The following is a 26784-nucleotide window of genomic DNA, read 5'->3' on the forward strand; positions in this document are numbered from 1 at the left end:
CAGGGGGCCATCCAGCGTGAGGGGGATGCTTGGCAGGAGACACGGGGTCTGGAGGTAGACATGGGAACAACAACCCATGCGCTATAGACCACTTTGAAGTGTACATGGTCTTTGGCACAAAATAACATATGTATGTCTGCTGCATATGGGTTCAACGGTTATGTGGATTGAAGGTGGGCGGCCAGCGTGAGGGAGGATGCTGGCCGGAGACATGTGGTGTGACAAGACAAGGCACAGGAAGACTATTCAATGGAGACACACTAGATTCATTTAAAAAATCAAAACAACCATTGTTAAAATATATGTTGGGTTTTATTTTAGATCTTAATTTCAATTGAACATAAATAATAAACATTACACATTGTAAAGTTGCGGTTGCAGCACATCCCGGGAAAATCCGCGGTATTGTCCACTGTCGCTGGGGAAATGTTGTCTAATGGCAAGTACCGCACAGGCAGGTATTACTCTCCGAACGCGGTGTCCGAGCCTCCCGTGAAGCCACCAAGTGAAGCAACGATAGGCCACCAGCCTGTACCACCTGTGAAAATGAAAGATGCAAACTGTGTTAAAATGACAACTTTCTTATCACTGTCGATTCAGGTACAAAAATGTCATTCTGCTTTGAAAAAAATTCTATCTAGAAAATGCACAACATGGAACCAATTTACATGCATTCGAATGATATGTAGATGTAGTTTTATATGTGGGAGACGACCATGAAATAGTAGTGGCATCACTGACATCACAACCAGAGTATACTTACTCGTTACTCGGATTACGCGGGCGAACAGTGCCGCAAAGTTCGTGCATAAGCACCATCATCATCCTCAACACTGTCCGTGAGAGGCAGGCTTCCCTGAACTCTGGCAGCTCGGTGATGCATTGCGGACTTGGCTCGCCTTCCGAAATGTAGGCCAAGCACCCGGAATTTTCACGGCAGCAGCAGTTCTCCTCCTCAGTTGGCATTAGCTCGCACCGATTGCACGTGCACCAGGTGGAGACGCCGTCCATGCGACATGGTCCAGGCTCTTCATCCGTTGACTGGTCCTCCCAACTGCCGTCCGAATCCCCATCGTTTTCGCGTGCTTGCCTTTCCAGTAGTTCTTCCTCGGTGTACTCGGGCTCGTACATATACGGCATTATTGTAGCCATTGTGTGGTAAAGTAAGTAAAATAATTTACAGAGATGGTACAGGTGTTCACAAGGCCTAGAAGCGGCGAAGGTAGCTGACCAGAGCACAGAAACGAGTCACAGAATACTCAAAGTAACACAGAGAGAGTAATGGAATCGAAAATCTGCTGCTGTGTGTTGTGAAACGGTGCGTTTATACTTATTGAGGAAAGAGGCGTCCTGCCATTTCCATGGCGACACTTCATTAGCTGAGGCGCAGCGATTGTTGACACGAAACGTGCTTTGGCGTTGGGAAATGGGCGGTACGCGTCTGCTGATGTCAGGCTCAGGGGCGGGGGATTTGATTTAGTGCCGCAAAAGCAGGTGAGCCAGGGCGATGCGGCAAGTGATAGGATTATCAGAAAATGGCGGCTGATTTCGAGTGCGTTAATGGACGAAAAGTCGGGTAAGGTCCATAGGAAAGTTTTCTACGATCTACCGAGTTATGCTTAAAAACACATGGCCGAACCGTAGGGACAATAAAAAAAAAAGTCCCGGAACTCTCCTTTAACCGAGAATCACGAAGCAACACGTTCGCGGAAAAAACGGAACTGAGGCTACGGGCGTCGTGCGTCCTACTTATCACATCGGATGACGTCGGACGTCGGAGGAGGCCCTCGGTGACGGCGCATCGACGTCATCGACGCAGGACGCAGACGCCGAAAAAAGTTTCCGAAGCAGCACAGCTGTGGTGATTACATGTCATAGATATGGAATACGTCGGAGGACCCAATCCCCTCGAATGGTCACTGCAAGTGGGCGCGGCCACTTCATAGGAAGTGACCTGGAAGCCTCTGTCGTTGGAAAGCACCAACAAAGAACTTTGCTGTGGCGGAACGTTCTGCCAGAATTTGCATGAGCAACACTTTAAGAAGTTACATTACCTCATCAGTGACATAATTACTGTTAGGAAAGATTTTATTTATGTGCAGTTTTCCCTCCATTTATGGGCCTCCCAAACTTTTTGCTTTTGTTTAGCTTTCCTATCCTGACTTTTTCCAGTGGAGCCAAGCCTTCAGCTGAACTCCCCTGGGCTTTTGCTCACGTGTTATGGGGAAACTGACACATCCTTCAGACTGTCAGTACTGGGAAACTATGTTTCCCTTAGTCTTTGACTATGTTGCCAGTTCTTGGTAACATTGTAACAGTGCACAATGTACCTTCCAGTACCGTGCGCTGGGGTCCCTTTTTGTTTTATGGCCATAGACACCCTCAAAGGATCTTTTGGTGATTGTACGAGTGTGCCTGGGACGAACTGGTAGCAGCAGTTACTTTTTATAATGTTTTACTTCTTTTTACTGATCATACTGTGTTTACCGTGTTTGGTTCCAGACTGTGGCCAGGTCCGAAAATGGCAGAGCCACAAAGTCTTTTGTTCTGTCCCATGGCCATTTTGTCCCTTTCCTTCACCCAGGTCGAGTAACCTGGGTTTTCCTTATTTGGGCATGCAGTCTCTCGTGAAAACCGATCTCTTAGGCGGGCTTCTGCCCGTCACATGTGTGTGCACCCACACGGGTTGGGACTGTCTGGTCCCAATCCACACTACTGGTGCCAGGATGTCTGGAGTGCCTGAATGACTGAGACCACCGTGGACCGTGTTTGGTCCACGACTGGGATGCCTGCAAGAGCAGATCTTCGATTGGAAGTCCTCGATTTTGCCGCAAAGCTAATCTTGGATAAGAGAAGGGGCTCTGCATCCATTCCAGGTCGATCACCTGTGTTCTCACCGTACTACAGAAGGAGCCAAGCCTCCTACATGAAGAAACAGACTTGTGAAACTGTCAGAGATGCTTTGGAAGGTTTTGGCATCCTTCGCCCTCTGCTGTCCCATCGGACCCTTGCTTTATTCTTCGATCAAGAAGGCCTGCCAAGGTGCTTCGCCCCTTTCGAGAAATGGGAACAACTACTCTCAGCGCCCTCTGCTTACCCACTGAACAAGGCACTTCGGAAGGGTTCCTGGGCCATCCAGGGTACTGTCCAGCTCTACCTAAGGGTATCCCGCGGAACCACCGCCGCCTCGAGTGGAAACCCGAGACTTGAGATATCTCTTGCTTGTGGTCTAGCTCCTCTGGGTCCCGAATTGGGAGAGTGCATAACGCTGCCTGCATCTGCGATTCATGCGTCACTACCTGTTGGTGACGGTCGCGGTAGATCCCTTGCTGTTTTGCTCTCTTGTGCCCTGGTGCCTGCTGCACTGGAATTTTCTTCATACCTCCTTTGGAAGCTGAGAAAAGGCAACTGTCCCGTCACGGACGATCGTCCTCCCCCGCAGCCGCTGAGACCAGGAACGCCACAAAACTGCAGGACTCGAACTTACTAGCGACCTCGACTAAACGGGCAAAGTTTGGTCCGGATTGTGCCGAGGGTCGGTGAGTACTTGCATCATGCCCCATGGCACAAACAATAATTTTTATGCATGAGTTTCAATTAAAAGGTATTCAAACTTGGCTGGGTTAGCCTGCGCTCCCTGGCTATTCTCGCCATTTGAACACTGCTGTGGGAACCGATTCTTCATCGCCTGAAGCCCCTTCCTGACTTGCTACAGCCCTCCCAAGAAGACCTGCTTTTTGCTTCACCTGCGCAGTCGCGCGTTTTTACAAACAACTGTATTGATGAGCACAAGTCTCCACTCTTAGGGCTGAACTCGAAAGTTAGGGAACGAACGCCGAAGAATTGCCTAATGCTATAACTGTGTTGGTCAACTCTCTTTTTACATGTTGTGATTAGATTTTACCACTGTAGTGCATAAGGAAATGTGTGTGTGTGTGTGTGTGTGTGTGTGTGTATATATATATATATATATATATATATATATTATATATTGTATAGTATAAGGATTTGGTGTAATAACTGTTTTTGCATTGCTAAAGTTACATGTCTAATGGTCTGTCCAACAAATGTATAGATATTTTTCATATACACTTGTCTAAGAGTAATTTATGGTTTGTTGCTGTATGTGCTCATTGTGGGCTTCCGATCACTCTCACCCCTCCTGAGACTTAGTCTTGACCGCTTGCCAAGCTACGTAGATTGGTCTGGCTTGTCCAGAAGGTTCCCCTGTTTCACTAAACCGAGGGTGGCCTCCTAAACTTCTGTCCCCCAGGCCAGAAATCCATCTAAACCATTGCATACAGTAGAAACCTGCGCGGATGGTTGGTGAGACCCTATACATAGGACGCCTGCTCTATAGGCGATGCCAAGCCATTGGTCCCAGCCCCTTCCGTCCATCTTCTTCCACGTGGGTGATGCTGCAGTCGTCATCGGTCATGAGGTGCCGGCTAATTGGCAATCTTGTGGAAAATAAACAATACATCTCTATCTCAGTAGCAATGCACCTGGTACAAGCAGATAGGGGCCCGAGCGAAAAGCAGAGGTCATATTAACTCACTTTTTCTTTTTTTTAAAGTTTTTATTACATTTTTAAACAAACAATAAAACCAAACAAACAGTGCATGTTCAATAGTTTCATTACGCTTTTTAAATTTCCTAACCACTAATCCCACTACCCCACCCCCTTGCGAGTCTATCATCTGGAGTCATCAGATTCCACACCCTGTGGTTCAGTCGGGTCATCTAATGACCCAAACATTCCGGCTATCGGTGATTTCCAGGCCATAAGGGACTCATTCTCCTACTCCTCCTCCCCCCACCCCATTGCTGCACGCCTCTTGCCATGCTATGGTTTCGGCTTCTGCCCATTTTTGCAAGTCTTTCCACCACACCTCTATCCTCGGCACATGGCATGACTTCCATCCCATGGCAATCCTTCTCTTTGCAAGCACATAAGCCAGGTCCCTTAGTTTGCTTACATGCCTGAGCTTCCGTGGTCTGGGGAACCCCCCCCAGCAGGCAGGCCCATACCGTGTCCACTACTATCTTGACCCCTCTTCCTTCTAGTTTCTCTTTTACACCCCTCCAGAACCTCTCTATGATCGGGCAAGACCAAAACATGTGCACCATGCCTGCGTTCTCTTCGTCGCACTTGGGGCATGCTTGCCGACCTGTGCTCTCGAACCTCGATATCCTCCAAGGCGTCATATAAGCCCTGTGTGTTATGTAAAACTGTATCTGTTTCAGTCTCGCGTTTCTAGACACCTTCTTATGATACCTTTGCACCCGTTCCCACATCCCGCCTCCCATTTGGGCCCCAACCTCTGTTTCCCAGTCCAATCTCAGCTGCGTGACCTCCTTCCCCAGTTTAGACATCAACATCTCGTACAGTCTGGAGACCTCATGGCCCCCCTCAGCTATGTCATATATAACGTCTATGGTGGCGTCCAGTTCTTCCTCCAACACAGTTTCGGGCCACATTCTCTTAATCCTCTGTACCATTCTGTGGTACGTGATGTACTGGCCTTCGTGCAACCTAGCCTCCTCCCGCAGCCCCTCAAAGGTAACACAAGAGCCCCCCTGCCAAATATCCCCCATCGTTGCCACCTCAGCCAGCTCCCAGTGGGTCCGGAGTATCAGCCGCAGCTGAGCGTGTGCCCCTGTCAATACCACCAATGGCATCTGCGGCGAGCATGGGGACGGGTTCCCCATCAATTGGCATGCCCTGCGCCACACCTTCCACCCCAGCAGCACCATTTTAGGGCGCCCCACCATCTCCGCCCTGGGTGCCCACATAACTTCTTTCAAATAAAAGGGTGCATAATCCCACCCAAACAGCCTAAATTCGGAGGTCTCTTCATCAGATAGCCATTTGGCAACATATTGCAACTGGCTCGCCACATAGTACGCCTCGTAATTGGGCAGCTTTATACCCCCTTTGTCATGGAAGTTCTAGAGCTTCCATAACGCCACTCTGTTTCGCGTGCCATGCCTCAGAAAGTCCCTACACATGCTATTCAGTTTGGCAAAAAACCCTTTAGGAATCAGATACGGAATATTCCCGAAGTAATGTAGGAGCCTTGGCAGGACCGCCATCTTTAGCATCGCTCCTCGCCCCATCATCGCCAAAGGCAGCTTTGCCCAAAACCGCATGCATTTCTCAATTTTTTGGATTGCCACCTCTGTATTACACCTATGCTCCTCCCCCACGGTGTGATATATATCTATCCCCAGGTACCGAAAAGTACTAACCGCCCACGGCACCTGTAAGACCGGTAACCTCTCTGCTGGAACCGCTGTATACCCCCCCAACGGGAACAGACTAGACTTCTGGGGGTTCACCGCTATGCCTGATAGCACCGCGTATCTCCCAAGCACTTCCAAAATGTACTGGAGGTTCTCCTCCGGATACCGCACATACAGCAACATGTCGTCCGCATATAGGGAGACCAAGTGCCGCTCCCCCTTCACCTCAATGCCTATGGTGTCATATTGCTGCCTCAAATAGATCGCCAGAGGCTCCAGGGCCAAAATGTAGAGCATAGGGGACCACGGGCATCCTTGTCTAGTACCCCTACTAAGCTGCCACCTCTCTGATATCACAGATCCCGTCTTTACTCTGGCCAGCGGTTCACTATACAAAATCTCTGCCCATCATACATAGCCAGGCCCTAACCCATAGCAGCCACGGCCACTTGACGGAGTCAAAGGCCTTGATCGCATCCAGGGACACGATTGCCATTTCCTCCTCACTTCCGCTGCCAAACTCAATGATCCTCTGAAGTCGCCTATGATTGTTGGTGATGTTTCTATGGGGGACATGGCCCGTTTGATCCGGATGTATTAACTTACCAATGACCTTTTTCAGTCTATTCGCCAAGACCGCAGTTAATATCTTCCCGTCTTGGTTCAACATTGACACAGGTCTGAAGGAACCACAGCTGCGCCCTGGTTTATTTGATTTAGGGAGAGGTACTATAACAGCCTCTCTCAGTGACTCCGGCAGGCGGCCCGTCTCGAACGTCTCATTTATCATCTCTAGCAGCGGGGGGAGGACCTCTTCTATATATACCTTGTAAAATTCACTTGGGAGCCCGTCTGTCCCCGGGGTCTTACTAGTAGGCAACTGCCTCACCACCTCCCCCAGTTCTTCCACGGTAATCGGGGAGTCCAATTCCTCTCTTTCCTCCTCACTTATCTTGGGCAGCCCCATATCCTCAAGTGTTTCTTCTATCATTGCCCGGCTACTTTCCCCGTCTTCCCCGTATAGCACTTTATAATAATCCACAAACGCTTGGTTAACCCCCTCCTGGGTGTCCTCTACGCTACCATCTTCCCTCTCTATAGTTCTGATTGTGGCTCTAGGGGTCTCGCTCTTATATAACCACGCCAAAAGTCTCCCCGGTTTATCACCTCCCGCATGCTGTCTCTCTATGTACCTTTTATAGTTAAGGTTGCACAACCTCTCCCAGTAATCCGCACATTTTTGCTGCAGCTTAAGTATCAAATCTAGTTTCTCCGCTGTATCGTCGCCGGCTTTTAAGGCCTCTTCCAATTTTGCTTCCATCTCCCTCAGTTCTGTTGAAACCCCACCCTGTAGGCCCTTGGATTTCGCCATGGCCGCCCCCCTCATAACCACTTTAAAGGCCTCCCATAGTGTCCCCACCGAGTCCACACTCCCAGTATTGGTTTCAAAATAATTTACTATCTCCCCCCGTAAATCTTCTCTAAAGAAGGGGTCGTAGGCGCCATGTCGGGATCCTCGCCCTCGGGGGGCAATATTGCCATGCAAGAATCAGGGGCGAGAGGACCCTGGCCCTGTAATCTATGTGCGCAATTTCCGCTATCGTTTCTGGTGATGCGAAGACATAGTCCAGCCTTGTTGATAACTGCTGTGGGGCCGAGTAATGCAAATATTGCCTTTCCCCAGGGTGCCACACTCTCCATGCATCTTCCAACCCAAAGTCATCAAGCAGTGTCTGTAGCGCCCTGGCTGCAGGGGCCGGTCTATCCAATTTCCCGTCCGATCTATCCACCCTCGGGTTCAATACACAGTTGAAGTCCCCTCCCCAGATCCCACACAGATGCTCAGGTTCGCACTCAGTGTCCTAATGTACGCCGCCATGTTCTGGTTTGGGGCGTACGTGTTAACAATACTTATCTCCCTATTCTCTACCAATCCCCTCAGCATAACCATCCTCCCGTCTGTCTCAGCCACCACTTGCAACCGCTGAAACGGGACATGTGGCGCCACCCATATAAGTACTCCTCTTGCGTAGGCCGAGTACGAAGAGCCCACCAGCACCCCCTTCCACTTTCCCGCAATCGTGTCCATCTTCTCACGTCTAAGGTGGGTTTCCTGTAGCAATGCAATATCTATTTTCTGCCTGCGCAGATACAGCATAACCTTGTTCCTTTTTAAATAGCTATTAAAGGAGAGTTCCGGGACTTTTTTTTTATTGTCCCTACGGGTCGGCCATGTGTTTGTAAGCATAAATCGGTAGATCGTAGGAAACTTTCCTATGGACCTTACCCGACTTTTCGCCCCTTATCGCACTCGAAATCAGCCTCCATTTTGTGATAATCCTATCATTCCGCCGCATCGACCTGGCTCACCTGCCTTTGCGGCACTAAATCAAATCCCCCGCCCCTGAGCCTGACATCAGCAGACGCGTACTGCCCATTTCAAGCACGTCTCGTGTCAACAATCGCTGCGCCTCAGCTATTGACGTGTTGCCATGGAAATGGCAGGACGCCTCTTTCCCCAATAAGTATAAACAGACCGTTTCACAACATACAGCAGCAGATTTTCGATTCCATTCCTCTCTCTGTGTTACTTTGAGTATTCTGTGACTCGTTTCAGTGCTCTGGTCAGCTACCTTCGCCGCTTGTAGCCCGTGTGAACAGATACCAGTACCACCGCTATAAATTATTTTACTATCTTTACCGCACAATGGCCACAATAATGCCGTATATGTACGAGCCCGAGTACACCGAGGAAGAACTACTGGAAAGGCAAGCACGCGAAAACGATGGGGATTCGGACGGCAGTTGGGAGGACCAGTCAACGGATGAAGAGCCTGGACCATGTCGCATGGACGGCGTCTCCACCTGGTGCACGTGCAATCGGTGCGAGCTAATGCCAACTGAGGAGGAGAACTGCTGCTGCCGTGAAAATTCCGGGTGCTTGGCCTACATTTCGGAAAGCGAGCAAAGTCAGCAGGAAGGCGAGCAAAGTCCGCAATGCATCACCGAGCTGCCAGAGTTCAGGGAAGCCTGCCTCTCACGGACAGTGTTGAGGATGATGATGGTGCTTATGCACGAACTTCGTGGCACTGTTCGTCCGCGTAATCCGAGTAACGAGTAAGTATACTCTGTTTGTGATGTCAGTGATGCCACCACTATTTCATGGTCGTCTCCCACATATAAAATTACATTTACATATCATTGGAACGCATGTAAATTGGTTCCATATAGTGCATTTTCTAGATATAATTTTTTTCTAAGAAAAATGACATGTGTTACCTGAATCGACATTGATAAGAAAGTTTGGTCAGTTTAATACAGTTTGCATCTTTTTTTTTCACAGGTGGTACAGGCTGGTGGCCTATCGTTGCTTCACTTGGTGGCTTCACGGGAGGCTCGGACACCGCGTTCGGAGAGTAATACCTGCCTGTGCGGTACTTGCCATTAGACAACATTTCCCCAGTGACAGTGGACAATACCGCGGATTTTCCCTCGATGTGCTGCAACCTCAACTTTACAATGTGTAATGTTTATTATTTATGTTTAATTAAAATCTAAAATAAAGCCCAACATATATTTTAACAATGGTTGTTTTGATTTTTTAAATGAATCTAGTGTATATTCTCCTGGGAGGGTGAGGTATTTATAAACTCACCCCCCTGCCTTCCATGTAGTAGATCCTGCAGCCATCCTCTTACATTCAGTTAGATGGCCTCTCCTTGGTGAGGCCCTGCGGCAAACGGGTCTTGTCTGCACGACCACCGCCCCGATCCACCCCCCGCCCTATCAAAGGCAGTTCGCACCGGGGTACTTGAGCTGCTGGCAAGTGGAGCTGTCAGGGAGCGATAAAGGCCAAGAGGTGCCAAAGACCATGTACACTTCAAAGTGGTCTATAGAGCATGGGTTTGTTGTTCCCATGTCTACCTCCAGACCCCGTGTCTCCTGCCAAGCATCCCCCTCACGCTGGACGGCCCCCTGCAATCCACATAAGTGTGTCTCCATTCACGAGTCTTCCTGTGTCTTGTCTGCACGACCACCGCCCCGATCCACCCCCCGCCCTATCAAAGGCAGTTCGCACCGGGGTACTTGAGCTGCTGGCAAGTGGAGCTGTCAGGGAGCGATAAAGGCCAAGAGGTGCCAAAGACCATGTACACTTCAAAGTGGTCTATAGAGCATGGGTTTGTTGTTCCCATGTCTACCTCCAGACCCCGTGTCTCCTGCCAAGCATCCCCCTCACGCTGGACGGCCCCCTGCAATCCACATAAGTGTGTCTCCATTCACGAGTCTTCCTGTGTCTTGTCTGCACGACCACCGCCCCGATCCACCCCCCGCCCTATCAAAGGCAGTTCGCACCGGGGTACTTGAGCTGCTGGCAAGTGGAGCTGTCAGGGAGCGATAAAGGCCAAGAGGTGCCAAAGACCATGTACACTTCAAAGTGGTCTATAGAGCATGGGTTTGTTGTTCCCATGTCTACCTCCAGACCCCGTGTCTCCTGCCAAGCATCCCCCTCACGCTGGACGGCCCCCTGCAATCCACATAAGTGTGTCTCCATTCACGAGTCTTCCTGTGTCTTGTCTGCACGACCACCGCCCCGATCCACCCCCCGCCCTATCAAAGGCAGTTCGCACCGGGGTACTTGAGCTGCTGGCAAGTGGAGCTGTCAGGGAGCGATAAAGGCCAAGAGGTGCCAAAGACCATGTACACTTCAAAGTGGTCTATAGAGCATGGGTTTGTTGTTCCCATGTCTACCTCCAGACCCCGTGTCTCCTGCCAAGCATCCCCCTCACGCTGGACGGCCCCCTGCAATCCACATAAGTGTGTCTCCATTCACGAGTCTTCCTGTGTCTTGTCTGCACGACCACCGCCCCGATCCACCCCCCGCCCTATCAAAGGCAGTTCGCACCGGGGTACTTGAGCTGCTGGCAAGTGGAGCTGTCAGGGAGCGATAAAGGCCAAGAGGTGCCAAAGACCATGTACACTTCAAAGTGGTCTATAGAGCATGGGTTTGTTGTTCCACTCCACATAATGCCACGACATATACACGTCATTCATTCACAAACACACCCCTGGTTCGAATTCTTTATAACCCACCTCATATTTCTAATGAGAACTTCTTTGCGCTTTGCTAGTCAACCCGTGAAGGTGCTGGTTATCTGCTCTTCGTCTCTGTGAACTTCCGTGACCACTTTGAGCAAACTCGTCAGTTTGCAACCTGTGAACTGCTCCCTGTTCTACGACAAGAAACTACTCTGATCCCTGCATCTAACTGTTTGTTCGTCAAGGTAAGTCCATGTACCATAATCATTTTGCGTCCAATTTTTTAATTTATATCTATTTGCTAGTAGTCATCAAATTGCATCCATGTTTTCTTTTCGTTCACGACAGTACATGCAAGGAACTAGTCACATGTTCTGAGTTTAGTCAAATTACTTTTTCTATTTTTTGAAAGTTATTGAAATACTTATCCGCATGTGAATAACGTGTATAGTTCCAAGAACCAAAACGGACCTTGCATTGAACCTTTTATGTGTCATTTACTGTTTTAACACATTGGTATTCATAGAGAATTGTTGATCTTTACTTTTCAGAACTTTCCATAATGCCTGCCTGTTCCATTGGCGGTTGCCCTTCGAAGACCCATAACAAATCTGAAGGTACTATAATGCATGTTTTCCCTAAGACAATAGATCAGATAAGAGGATGGGTCCGATATTGCGGATATCCAGCCTCTGAGCTAGAAAGTAGAGTCCTAGAAGTCTTTGCGGACAAGAGGGGTGATCGATACCGCATCTGCAGCAGGCACTTTAGCCCAGACATGTACTCCACATCATTGCTAATAAAGAAGAAAACACCGCGAGCGAGGCGAAAATTGCTCTCAACCGCTATTCCCACTCTATTCGTCCACATGCCTCCACTGGTGAGTCAAGTTTACGGATCTAGTTCTCGGCCTTGCGGTAGTGTGTAGCAGTAGCTAACAATAATTTCCCCATTTATGTATCCACTCAATATGAAGGCGGAAGATTCTCCATCCGTGTCGTTATTGCAGTCATCAGCCACTTCAAGCGCCTATCGGGTAATCTTACTTAGCTATTCTGACACTGACTTGTTTTAGGCATGTAAATCAATAGTTTTAATTGATCGTGTAATTATTTTACCTAATGGTACACCCTTGTACTCGTCCTCTAGTCTTTGTTTTCAGTTATAATTATTGTTATCCAAAATAATGCAAGTACTGTCTTTCAGGGAGATGCTGAGGAGTCCAACGCATTGACGACAACCGTAGATGTCACTCAGATGCTCGAGGTACGTTTCTTTCGTTTTTAGCCATTGATATGTCCTTCTGTCGTCGCCCTCCTATTTGTCTTCTTTTTTCAATATTGTGTTCATTACTAATGAAAGTCCTATGTTTCAGGGAGTCGATGGAGCATTAGTCCAAGTAGAAGGGGGAGCATGCAGTTACGGGTCGGCGCAACAGCTTGCAGAAGTGTGCACCGCAGTTACATCGTCCCTTGATGTTCTTATGCATTTCGAGGTATGGATACTGACAGTTCGATCAAGCGAAATCATATGACGTGATTACATCCGCTATACTTCCTTCTTTATTAACGCAAGTACTATGTTTCAGGGAGATGACGGAGCTTCTTCTACAAGAACATCACCCCTAGTAGTTGATGCAGATCTCTGGGTGGTGACACTTCCAACGATCGAGCAAATCGAATCATATTTACATATCCATTATTTATTTTAGACAACTGATCATTTGTGCAGGTCTATTTAGATGAGCCGTTGACGCCTGCTCAAAGTTTATGTTCTTTTTAACAAAATAGAAAAGCATACTAATGCAATTACTGTGTTTCAGGGAGTTGCTGAAGCGTCATCTTCAATAATATCATCAATGGAAGTCTATGCGGAGCCCGAGGTATGGATCTTGACAGTTCAATCTAACTAGATCAACAATGCGTGAACTATTGTCGTTTGAATGTTCTACACAATGCGTTCATTCGTGTTTTGCTATTGAGATGTACGTATGGGTATTGGTCCCCAAGTACATTTTGTGTTTTCAATATTATTATACATACTAATGAAAGTTCTATGTTTCAGGGAGTCGATGGAGCCTCAGTGAGTGATGGATGTGCTTATCATGAAAATATAGTCGTTGCAGCGCGAGAGGAAGTGGAGACATGCACACACGAGTCGGAGCAACAGCGTCCAGATGTTGAAGTTCGAGGCAAGAAAGTTTCAAAGAAAAGAAAGCAAAAGAAGGTTAGTGTCCTGTTCACTATATTATGTTGTCTTTCACTGTCAATAGTTCAATACTGTAAGTTGTGTTTAAACTGAACATCCCTTTTCTAATCTGTCCTCTAGTTGCGAGTGGGTGTAAGAACTAAATCTACACAGACAGTGAAGCGAACGAGAGATGTTGCTTGTCAAACCTTTTGGCAGGGACTTGAGACTGGAGATGCATCGTGCCAATGGGAAGAATATGAAGTGATTGACAACGGAGCTATACCACCACCAGCCATTGATAGTGAATGTCCTCCTGGTAGTTTGGATGCAGTCGGAGATCAATTCACAGAATCCACACCCGCAAAAAATAAGAGCGCGCGAAAGTTGAAGACATTGTTTTTTTCTCCCATCTCCGGACAAGGAACAGATGTTGCAATGGAAGAGAATGACGTGGACGACAATGAAACACCATCAATATCACTCAGCATAGCGGAAGACGATATCAGAGATTGTACCTTTCATGCGAGTGACATGTCCTCAACGTTACAGGCCGAACCAGCTGGGATGCAGAGTGAAAGTATAAGGAAAGAGGCCAAATTCATTGTATTCGATAGCTGTTTGATGGATATTATTATGATGATGAAATGTGGGCATTCGGTTGGTGGGGAAGTATGTGGGGAGCCATTGATTAATGTGACTCGTGCAATTCGAGGCACTAACCTTAAAATACATGCCACCTGTACACAATATCATCCGTTCGCATGGTCTGCACAACCCATGCTGGGGCAACTGCCAGCAGGCAATCTACTTTGTGCAGCGGCCGCACTTTTTAGTGGTTCAAGTTTTAAAAAGTTACAGTATTTCTTTCAGTTTGTGGGAATCCATTTCATTGCGAAAAGTCAGTTCTACAAATACCAAACCGATTATCTATTTCCAGCCATCAGCGAAGCTTGGAGAATGGAAAAAATGTCAATGGAAAGTACATTCGCGGGCAAACGCTTCAGGCTAGCCGGTGATGGACAGTGCGACAGCCCAGGATTTTCAGCCAAGTACTGCACCTACCACTTTCAGGACATGGAAAGTAAGAAAATTGTGAGTTCGGTGGTCGTGCAGGTGTCACAAAGTACATCCTCAGTGGCCATGGAGAAAGTTGGCTTTGTAGCATCATTGCAAGAACTACAATCGCGGGGAATGGTGATCGACCTGATAGCCACGGACAGACACGTTTCAATTGCCAAGACAATGAGAGAACAGTACAAAAATATAAATCACCAATTTGACGTTTGGCATCTTGCAAAATCAATCAATAAAAAATTGTCTGCTGCAGGTAAAAAAAAAGAATTGCAAGGTATTTCACAGTGGTCCAAGTCAATCAGCAACCATCTTTGGTGGAGCTCAAAAACATGTGAAGGGTCGTTGGAAATTCTACTGGAAAAATGGCGGTCAGTAATGTTGCACTGTAGCAACGTACATCGATGGTCGACAAATGAGCATTTCCACAAATGTGAACATGGCCATTTGTCCACAGAGGAGGCACGGAAGAAGAAGTGGTTGATTCCTTCATCACCCACTCACAAAGCCATTGAAAAGATTGTATTTGATAAAACTATAACAAAAGCTTTGAGGGGACTCACGGAATTCTGCCACACAGGAGATTTGGAGGTGTTCCACAATATGTGCCTCAAGTACAGGCCCAAAAGATTGCATTTTGGCATGGAAGGCATGATAAATCGGACTCTTTTAGCGGTCTTGGCACATAACCATAATGTTGGCCGTCAACAAAGTAGGACGACCGGAACTTTAGGGACGCTTCGCTACAATAAGGCCTTCACTAAAAGAAGTAAACAATGGGTGATCAAACCAGTGTTTGAGGATATGCAATATGAGTTTATTGAGAGACTTATCGTAGATGTCCTCGATAGGCACATACATGGAGTGGTGAACGAACCTATGCAGGGGACAACTGCATTGCCACCCAACATTGCCTCTGTTCCATGTCCACCTAAAGCAGAGCTCATTGAGAAATACACATCACGGTTTAAATGATTGTAATTTGATTGTCTGTTCTCTCGAGTCTCCTCATGTTGCAGGCCCATTGCAATTAAACCAAACAGTAATATAAATCATTTTTACAAAAATTATAGAATGTTTCCGTATTGCAAAAACATGGCCGACCCATAGGGACAATAAAAAAAAAGGCACGCAGACAAGATGTCCCTAAAACTAACTGCAGCTAACTAGAAATGTGTGCTCGCTCAAAGTGAAGGTCAGCTGCTTTGATGTTTTGCTCGGGTGGCGGAACGGCCCACGACCCAATATAAGGTTCTATTGTGATTTGACCTTGACAGGCCGGGACCATCCTGAAAGACTAAGAAAAGATAATGAATAAAATTTCAGAAACGAAACGATGAGCCACGTTCATTAGAAGAAGTAACGTCGGCAAAGAAGGAGTGGTGTTTCGGGTCTGCCCTACACAGAGACACAATGGAAAATGCAAATATAATGTAAGTAACTTTTGATGAGTTTATACCGCAATTTCATTACTATACAGTGGCTTTAAAGACGGGTTCAGTTGTACTTGTTCGTTCTATGTGGCATATTGTTTTCTACCGCGCACTATCTTGAGGAGAAACATCTGCTTTTACTGAAGCACCTCAAAACCTTCCTCTTTGCTTCTGCTTTCTCTCTCCCTCTCCCCTGCTACAACTGGTCCACTGTCTGCGACCTCAGTCCTGGGCCCTTCCACTCTCCACCTGCACTCCCCCCCCCCTCCATGCCTCGCCACGCCTTTAAACACTTGTGTACACCCAGTAGCGCTGTCCTCGCTATGAAATGAATAATTTTAATAAGGATCTGATGGTGAGACTAATTTCATTTTTTATGTTTTTAGGTACATCATTCACTACTGTCTGTGTCACGAGTACCAGACACCGGCGGACGGCTTCTACAGCCGCCAGTTGCTTCTCCGCGTGAACAACGTTACCACCCTGACCATTTTATGGGACGATCGCCAAGTACAAGTATGCCCTTACGCGGTACTAACGGTTAGATGCAACATACCTACCATTGTGGTGGCCTAGCGCCTCGTTGTTGGAACAGCCATGCGATTATCAGTGCGACAGAAGAGCTTATTTTTATCGTAAACCAACACCCTGTGTACTGCACACGAACATCGCTTCCCTCAAGACGAACTAATTTGGATCGAGAGCAAAGAAAAATGCAAATCGCTGAATATTCTCTAAACATTTGATGTCCAATAAACGTACTTTGCCAAATGTACAATCTTGCCGTTTGCTTTTAAACCACGGTTTCACATTCCGAATTGTGGTGCTGTATTGTGAGATGCTCTAAGACCCTGTGTACAGCAAAGGACCATCGCGTTCCTCAATACGAACTTTTTGGAACATGAGCAAATAAAAATGCAAATCGCTGAATATTCTCTAAACATTTGATGTCAAATAAATGTACTTTACCACATTTACAATCTTGCGGTTTGATTTCAAAGTACAGTTTCATATTCCGAATTGTGGTGCGCTGTATTGTGAGCTGATCTGTGTTGATTTCCGGGGTCTGTGTGGAGTCGCGTAGAAGACGCCTGGGCGCGTTTGCCTACGCAGCACAGTCACGTCACGGATAGAGGCGGGGAATATGAATGTTTTGATAAAGTCTGTTTCAGGGGCGGGGGATTTGATTTAGTGCCGCAAAGGCAGGTGAGCCAGGTCGATGCGGCGGAATGATAGGATTATCACAAAATGGAGGCTGATTTCGAGTGCGATAAGGGGCGAAAAGTCGGGTAAGGTCCATAGGAAAGTTTCCTACGATCTACCGATTTATGCTTACAAACACATGGCCGACCCGTAGGGACAATAAAAAAAAAGTCCCGGAACTCTCCTTTAAGCCCCCGCACATTCCATGTGAGTATTTTAAGGTCCCCCATGGCCCGGTATGTTCCCATTCCCTCCCCCCCAGGTGCAGTGTAACCTTGAGTTCCATTCCAATCTATATAGGCTCGCATCCCCTTCTAAAACCCTGTTAACCAAAAACACACCAAACTTCCCACTCCCTCTCCCCCCCGCCTCCCAACCCTTCCCCAACACTCTCCCCCCCAACTGTTGCCCAGCTCCACCCCTGGATCTCAGGCTCCCCCACATCTAGCTATTTCTGGCTTTCGCCTGTACTCGAAGCTCCGCAGGGTGAGGCCGCCCTAGTGGCCAACCTACTATAACTATAACTACAATTCGGGGGGTAGGGTGCTACCGCCCTGCCGCTCCAATAGCACATCAAAGAACTACACACTGCTATACAGTTTAAATATATGTAACCGCCACTATATTCAAGTCCATCAAGTCTCTCACAATCCGCAATATGTTATCGGATATCAGCCTCCTACAGCCAGGCCCATCGTTCTCAGCCTTCGCCTAGGATGTTCGCTCGCCGCCATAGCAAAATGCATACCGTGTCTGAGTCACTTTTCACGTCCATTTTGTGTCTCCTCCGTGTCTTGATCCGGGCATCCCTGCAGATCCAACCACGTTGTTGCTTCTTCCTGAGTGTCAAAGTGCATTTTGCCCTTATACACGACCTTCAATTTCGCAGGGTACAGCAGCATATATTTTATCCCAGCCGCCCGCAGCCTCCTTTTGATGGTTACATAGCTGTACCGCTGCCTCTGGACCAGCATAGTGTAATCCGGGTATGCCGTGATTGTTCCGCCTTTCCGAAAATACTCCAATATTTTTTCCCGGTCTTTATAGTTCAGTATCTTGGCAATTATCGCTCGTGGAGGGGCCCCCGGTCTCGGCTTCCGCATGAGGACTCTATGTGCACGCTCGACCACAAATCCTTGCGAGAGTGTACCGGCCCCGATTCCTTGTAGGAGTAAGTTCTCGATATAATCAGTCGGGTCCTGGCCCTCCTCGCCTTCCGGCAGACCCACCACACAAATGCTGTTTCTCCTCGCTCTCCCTTCTGCTTCTTCTGCTCGAGACTCCAAGTTGGCCACCTGTTGCTTGAGGACATGGATCTCTTTTGTATTGTTGGCACCGGTGTCCGTATTAGATTTCACCGCGCCCTCCAGGCTGCTTGTGCGTTCCGCCAGTCCCCTGTCATCCTGTCTCAGCAGGGAGACTTCGATGCCCACTGCTTCAATCTTAGCCTCCAGGGAAGTGCGTAGGTCCATCATCGCAACCCCCCAAGATTCCTTGAGCTCCGTAATGGCTTCCAAAATCTGACGATTATCAGCCGCTGTCGCGCCCTCAGCCTGTGCCATCTGGCCTTTGGTTGAGGTGGCCGCAGGAGACAGTTGTGCTTTTGCAAAAATGTCCATCGTGGGTTGTTTGGTCTTGTTCTTGCCCACAGCCCCTCACGCCGCCATTTTCTGGTTACCGTTGGGTCTCACTATCACGATTCAGCGACCAAGTGTCTCCCCAGCCGCAATTTCCGCTCTTTACTGACTGTCGCGGTGGTCTCCAGGCAGTCGCAACCTCCACCTCCTCTCGCCGCTGCTAGTTCAATGCCGAGCGAGCGCTTCTCCTGCTGGTCGTGGTGCGGCCTGCATTTTCACACCTCTGCTGCCTTCGGGCCTCTGCCGCCTGAAACCCTGGTTTTGTTTCTTTTTGTTGTCGGCCATCTTGTGTGACAATGGACCGAGCCGCCGCCGTCGTTCGTCGAGCAATTCCTCCAGACTCCCGCTTACGATTTTTCTCGATCTTTATACAATCAGCGAAGCATCCATTCCCATGCGTGTGTGATTGATTCTGGAACCAGTGGCGCACTTTTAAAGGTAGTTTGTACGGATCATCCGTCGGATCCTCCGGAGCTCCACGGGAAGCTCGACCTACTCCATGGCTGCTCAAGCCACGCCCCCAACTCACAACCTTTACTCAATCCCAGATAGGCCGGCATCTTTCCAAGGTCTCCCACCCTCGTACTAGGATATAATTGTATCCCTACCTGCACCTCGCAGCACAAATCACGTGACCCAGACGCTAAGCCAAGAATGCCCTGCTTTCTGATCTTTCTTGATCGATCAGGGGTCTAACAGTTTTATGATCCGTGGTCTGGGGCTGGCTGGTACCTTGAAATTCAGGGGTTCTAAGGCTAGGGCATTTGGGTACTATAACTTGGAATTGGTACTGGTGGGGGTCGGAGGCCCGTGCCCTCCTTCTCGTGGGATTGCAATTCACAGAGACGGTCAGCCCTCTTCCTGTGCCTTGCAGGGCACATTCTTCCCAAAGCAATAAGGCTGGCAACTTTTAGAACAATGAAGGGTTTCTCTGTGACTCTGGCCTTTCTCAGCAGTTCCCGGGATACAAACTATTCCTTCCCCTGTGTTTGTGGCCTAGACCTGTGATACTGCCTGCTGCACTCCATGTGCACCTTATGTTCCAATATGGCTGCTAATATCTAAGATGGTGTTTGTTCCCACATGTGCACTATGTCTACAAAGCAAACAATAATATTGCAGTGTAAAAAAACTTGCACCCCCTCCCCCTGGTGTCTTATATTATATCTCACAGCCTTTGCCTTATTCTAAACCACTTGGGGGTGTGGGATGGTCATCTCCCCTTCCCAACATTGGCCTAGCAGGAGGCTGATGGAGTCGTGAGACCTGTGAGCTCCTCAGTCCTGCTGTACAGAATATACAACCTCGTGGTGCCCCACGGCCATGTAAGTTGAATGAAACGGTGGATCCGACTGCAGGCTATCCGTGAACAGATCGTGGTGATCCAAACTTATAGGGGCACTGCAGGCTAAGTGACTTCGGCACGCCGTTTGCTGTGCTTATCATTGGTCCTTTATAAACATTGCCATATTCCTGGGTGTGCTGTTGCAACTGCTGCCCTGAGAAACCTGGCTTCACCTGGCAAACGATGCACACCGAAGTTGGGACCTGGACCTGGACACTTAAGCCACCTGTAACATCGTTGTTTTTTTCTTGTCCTCCTCATCCTGGGGTTTGACCCTTTTCTGCAGTTTCTACATCCCAATATATAAGTTCAGCTGAGGTTTCCCCATCTTACATTGACTATGAAATCCGGCAAGGCTAAAGAGAACTCTGCAACTTCCATTAAGGACTTGTTGCAACCCACTAAGTCAGTCGCGTCGGGACCAATGGGTATGGAGTCGCCTCCCACGTTGGACCACGATTTGCAACCTGCCACTAAGAGTGACATTGCGCAGCTCCTGCAATCTACCCAGAAGGAGATGGCGTCTACTCTAAAGGAACTGAAAGAGTAATTCTGAGAGTTGTCACATAATGTCCAGCAAGTAGAGCATCGGCTGAGTGACCTGGAGACAGCTTTCTGTGATCAGGCTAATTCCCAGGACCAACTTGAGCAGTGGGTGGCGGCATTGGATTTGCATAAGATGGCTATGGAAGAGCGACTTGAAGACGCCAAGAACCGTTCCAGAAGAAATAATATCCGGGTTCGAGGCATCCCACGAGAAATCCTGGATCGAGACCTGGTCGCATACGCGGGCGATCTCTTTCGCAGTATCTTGGGGGAAGATGAACAGGTGGATTTGACTCTGGATCACACACACACAGTTTTCTCTAACTTTCAGCAATGCCAGAGTCTCCTCAAACATGTGCTGTCCAGAGTCCGTTTTTTCCAGTCCAAAGTGCTAATCTTCCAGAAAACCAAGGACACAGCGCATTATCAATGTTCTGGGAACTGAACTCCAGATATTTCAAAATTTGGCGCAGGGAACGATCCAGAGGCGCCGACAGATGAAACCACTCACTCAATGGTTGCTGAAAAAGGACATTCCGTACAGATGGGGTAGCCATTTTGTTTATTTTTCTGCTATGAGGGCTTTCAGCACAAATTTGTGTTTCTAACCGCTGCACTGGAAACACTAAAGATTCATCATACAGAGCTTCAACTCCCAGAAGATTTTGAGCAGAATGTCCCCCCTGAAAGAATGGTCCACCATGTGCTCTGGGAAGAGTAGGCAAAGAGCCCACAGAGCATCGAATCCCTGAACCCTACATTCTCTGTGCAATGGTCGGAGGCTCTAAAGCCCCCCCAATTCTCTGCAGACCTAAAGCCCCCCGCCCCCACATTTCTTGCAGACCTTTGTGTGTCTGAGCAGCACCGGTATTCACTCATCTATTCAAGCTCAGCAGGACAGAGAATGCCGGTGTGCCCCGCTGAGGTTCCCACTGGAGTGGCAGCTTTTGTTCTAAGACAGGCACTCATGGAGGCAAAGAGCTGCATCCTCTCTGATCGACTCTCTGACAGCAAGCAGCATGCCATGGGCACAGTTGGACATATGTGGCCCAGTCACACACCAAGATGGTTGCTTCATAGGGCATGCCATGGGGACAGTTGGGCGTATGTGGCTTAGTCATACACAAAGATGCTTGCTTCATAGGCATGCTGGGAACTTTTAGTTCCCAGCCTGCTTTTTAGGGAAGCAGCCCCTAAGGGCTTGCCAAGGAGCATGATAAGGTGCACCTTGTCATGCCCCGTTCATGGGCAGGATAGGAGCAGCCAAGGATCCCCATAGGGGCCTTTATAGAACGTGGATGATGGCAGGATTGGGGTGGATGACTGTGGGTCTATAGTTGCAGCTTGTCTGCCATGTGGTGCTCTTGCCCCATGGTGAGCACTGACAGTCATGACATAGGGGTCCACAGATGACGATTAGAGCACATTACAAAAAGGTTTCTGGTACAGCTGAACACAGCGGACCAAGAGTCAGAGAAATTGGCATAGGTACGCTCTTTAAAACGAGTGCATGAAACATTTCTAATAAAATATCTTTCCCGTTACTATTTTCACTTTAGTTTGCTGTAGCACTCAACACAACCTGTTGATAAGGATTCTTGGCCTTTCCTCCCCTATGCCCCTGTCTTTTACCCTCCCTCGAGGCATTTAGTTATTGTCTAAGGTTCTAAATGGCCGTTGTTCATTGTTGTTTAGACATTTGTAGCTTTGTGCATGAAGGGTCTGAATTGGACCAAAAGAGTTCATCAACATCAATCTGTGTCCAATGTAATGGGAGGTTACAGGAAAAAGTAAGCGCTGCCACAGAATTTATAATGAAGTATGTTTGTCCTGTGTATGGCCTTCATACGGCAGATCGCTAAAATAAATTGCACATAAAGCAGCATTTTATAGCAGTGTAAGGCAAACACTGGCAGGATATCCCCATTTGATTTTAATTAGGAGTTACATGTCCTGTTGTTATTCACATGATCATACTTGTAGCATGCCTTTGGCACACATAATTTACTGTAACTGTTTTCATTTTCCTGTCAGGTTTTACAAAACAATGCAAAGTATCAAGTAGTTCCAAAGAAGTTGACCATCGGGAAGAGGTTAGCCCAATGCCTTCACCCAGCATTGCCTGGTGGTGTGCATCGGAAGGCACTAGAGACCTACGAAATCATCTTCAAAATCATTGGCCCCAAGCGCCTGGCCAAAGACCTTTTCCTCTACAGGTAAGGCTAACTATTTCCCTAAAAGGTTTTGTAGTTTTAACAAAGCTATCCTGTTTTATCTTCAAATGTCAGTCAGGATTAAATGTGAAATTATTTAAGTGTCAGTCAGGATTAAATGTGAAATTATTTCAATTCCTCTCTCTGCTTTGTAAATTACGTGATTAGTAATTTTCTTATTGCTGTCCACGAGGAAGCCAGTCACAATAACATGTTTATGTTTACAAGAAAAACTATAATCTTTTGTAAATTGCTTAACCATGATCAAACATGATTTAAGTTTTTAATTCCTTTTATGGAATCTGTAAACTTTACTGTTTGGAAAACTGAAGCACATGGAAAGATTATAGTGGTAACATGTTTCTGACTGACAAAAAGGTAATTGCTTGATAGACCTTCAGCTTTCATTAGTGAAAGTTGTTTCTGTTATTTGGACCATACTATACTGTAGCCCATATTATTCACAGCCAAAGGAGGGCAGTGAGGCATGCATAACAAAGGGGATGGAGCTTCATTGTTTTTGGAGAATGAGGTCAGCATAATGGGTTGTGTATGAAGTGCACACAAATGGTACTTTCCGCAAACAAATATATTAATAAAAGAACATTTCTGTTTAAAACAGCTAAAATCCATTTGTCGAAATAGAAAGTCTGAATGTGGAACATTGTTGAAAGGAAAACAATGTGTACATTGTCTTTGCGCAAGAGCACAATATTATTCAAGGAATATAGCTCAAAATATTTGTTTTCCTCTGTGATTGTCAGGATGTCAGTTTATTCTCTATCGTTTACAAGTTTTATCACATTGCCTTTAATTTTACTCCATTCACCCATATAGAGGACTTTACCTCTTTCAGTCTTGTCTCTACACAGTTTCTTTGCTATGGTATAACCAAGGCTTTTTGTTTTCGGTACCCATAGTTAAGTGACACTCCCTATTCCTGATGCAGAAAGACACATCACAATGCTTCAGTTTCATCTATCTGAATTCCCAAGTCTTTTATCCAAATATGGGCTTATGTGGAACATCTAGTGTTAGGATTTATAAATATAATATTCCTTCGCTTTAGTGCAAGGCATGTTTAAGGTTAAGACGAAGTCTCTTTGGCGTTTCAGAAAATGATTTTTCTCAATAACGTTTGAATGCTAGTATGAAAAAAATCAGAAAATATTCCAGAGTAATATTTCAAGGCAGTCGCCTGTGCATGCAACATTTCCAATTTGTATATTAACGGCTTCATAGTTAAACATTGTTTTACTTTGATCGTGTTTTGACCACCTTCTAACATGGGGTTTTGCCATATGAAAAAATAATTCTGCCCAAATATCTCAAAATTGGCTGCTTCGATTTTCCTAATTATTTGCAGACACCTATATTTTATCTGGAACTTGTGCAATGAAAAATACAAATTTAAAATCAACTCAATTTTGAGATAATAACATTTGAAATGTATCTATATATGACGCATGTGCAGAATAAATGAACACAGTGCTCCAGATAGGATTTTGGAGTGAGAATATTTTGCTCCCAATTTTAAGAATTGGACAGTAAATCCAATTTCAAGAGAGTAAAAAATATTTTCCTCCTTAGCAAGAGAGTAAAAATTGTAAGTGTCTGACATCTATCCATTTTGTGTGTAAAATTAAAAGTTTGTTTGAAAACATAAGTGACAAAACAGCTGTATTTCAAAGTGGTTCTAAATAATGTATTGCACCTGTGGAAGAAAAATTCCCCACACAATCTTGTAGATGCATACTACCCAGCTTCATCTTCATGAAACTTGGGCACATACTCTGTTAGATGCCAGCTAGTTACATCGGGTGATTCTGCCTGGCACTGCTTGCTTGACAGCCACTCCATGTTTTTGCTCCATCTCTCCTTCCCTTTGCTACTTTGTTTCCCCTGTCTCTCACTTTCTGACGCTCTCCTCTCACCCTTAAGTGTTGCGATGCCACAGTTTGCGGTCTGTTTCTCTGTCACTCTGGATCTCCCATCTCTGTATTCTATTGTTGCTTTTTCCCCCTCCTATATCTCGCTGTATCAGTTTATATAACTCCTCTTCCTCGCTCATGTCATTACTCATGGTTATATCTGTTTTTTTCTTTTTCTCGGTTGTGGTCATGTCATTACTCATGGCTATATCTGTGTTTTTCATTTTCTTGGTTGTGGTTGATACCCCTTTTGATTCTTTCTTGCACTGTCTCTTATGTTATTGGCCTGCCCTTCTCTAGTCTTGCTTTTCTATTTCCATTTCTCCCCACCAGCTGTTGATCTGTGTTTTATTTTACTGTCTCCAAATGTCTCTTTTGCTCTGCTTCTATCCCTCATTCCTATTGTGTGTTTGTCCTATTATTAACTGTTTCCCTTCTCGCTTTCTTTGCTGCCCTATCATGTAGCTCATTGCTCTCTCTTCCTGTTGCTCGAATTCCTGTTTTGGATCGTCTAGTATGTTCTCTGTCCCTTCGCCCCCATATCCCTGCCACACCTTTGTTCTTCCGTATTGCTTAGGTTCAGAGTTGCTCTTCCTCTCCTGTTTTTCTGTTTGCCTTTTAACATGGCACCAATAAATATCCTAAAAATGGAAAATGCCTTTTCTATTTAAAAATCTAGTGCAGCTTTACCATTGGGTGATCTTCTTTAGATGTGTGCAGCCCTTCTTTTGGTCATTAGGCTGTGAGTTCTAGAATTAGAGGTTTGTCTGACCAGATGCAGCACTTGCTTCAATACAGATGCTTTACCAACACTGTATGCCATTACAAGTACAAGAGCCCATATGAGATGTGTGTTCTGAGACATTACAGGTATAGCAGCCTCAATGAGGTGTGTGTTCTGAGCCATTACAAGCGTAGCAGCCCTGAAGAGTTGTGTTCTGAGAAATCCCAGGTATAGCAGCCCTGAGGAGTTGTGTGTTATGAGCCATTATAAGTAGAGCATCCTGGATGAAATGTGTATCTTCTGAATCGCTGAACATTTAGTAGTCCTTTTGATGAGTCGAAAGTTAAGTCAACTGCGTTACAATTGAATGTTACCTGCATATCTCTGATGCAGACTCATTAACTCGCCTATTAACAAGATTTGAACTATCGGGGTACACAATAATCTCTGCAGCAGGGTTATTGACTCACTGAGCTGCCTTTCCTAACAGGCTGCTGACACGGAAAGGTACATAGGGTTAGGGCACTGCCAGTTCCATGTGAGGCTTGCCTGACATAAATGGCTTGTCAAAAGCTCTAATCCTGTTTGGACTATCCTACATTAGTCAAGAGATTCATAATGAGGCTTTGAAATGTGCTCGATTTGTGGCAGTGGGACTCAGTAATCGGACATGGGAGAAGCAAAGTTTTGAAAAGCGCAAGACCGAGTAAAAGGGATTGAAGTATATGACAGCAATGCCATTTTCTCACACTGTCGGAGGTTGGTGGGAAGAGCTCAGTCACTGTTATTGCTCTGTATTCTAGCTCGCTGCAGAAAATGCCAACCCATGTTCGTGCTTTCTTAACAGTAGCTCTTTTAAGAAATTCAGGTACTGTCCCGAAACCAAAGACGTGAGGTGATTTCTTGTTGTATGATTGTCCTTCATTGGTGTGCGAGGAGCCTGGTCACCACGTCGTTAATTTGGCTCTACGTCTCTATATGGTTTTTGTACTGTCCCAAAACATAGCAGTCCTGCTAAGAAATGTGGGCATGATGCAATCAGCCCTGCTGTGACTATTTGTCAGTCTGCGATGACTTGCGTACGGTATAGCAGCTCTGTTGATAAATTAGGCTACTTTGCCTGAATATATCAGTCCTGTTGAGAGGTACAGGTACAATCTGTGCCACTGAAAATATATACAGCACTGCTTCTGCCTGTATCCATTATA

The 26784-nt window shown here is 46.7% G+C and overlaps 1 protein-coding gene across 5 annotated transcripts in view; it reads left to right on the plus strand.

Moving 5' to 3' along the window:
* DOP1A (DOP1 leucine zipper like protein A) overlaps window positions 1-26784 on the plus strand; it is a 2904166-nt gene that overhangs the window by 94099 nt on the left and 2783283 nt on the right. For all 5 annotated transcript variants that reach the window (XM_069606322.1, XM_069606321.1, XM_069606320.1 and 2 more), the window contains exon 4: window positions 22743-22924. In XM_069606322.1, the coding sequence (XP_069462423.1) occupies window positions 22743-22924 (182 nt within the window). The remainder of the gene's footprint in view (window positions 1-22742; window positions 22925-26784) is intronic.

This window comes from Ambystoma mexicanum, chromosome 4p, assembly GCF_040938575.1.
Source record: "Ambystoma mexicanum isolate Mex_15411 chromosome 4p, UKY_AmexF1_1, whole genome shotgun sequence".
NCBI classification, from domain to species: Eukaryota; Metazoa; Chordata; class Amphibia; order Caudata; family Ambystomatidae; genus Ambystoma; species Ambystoma mexicanum.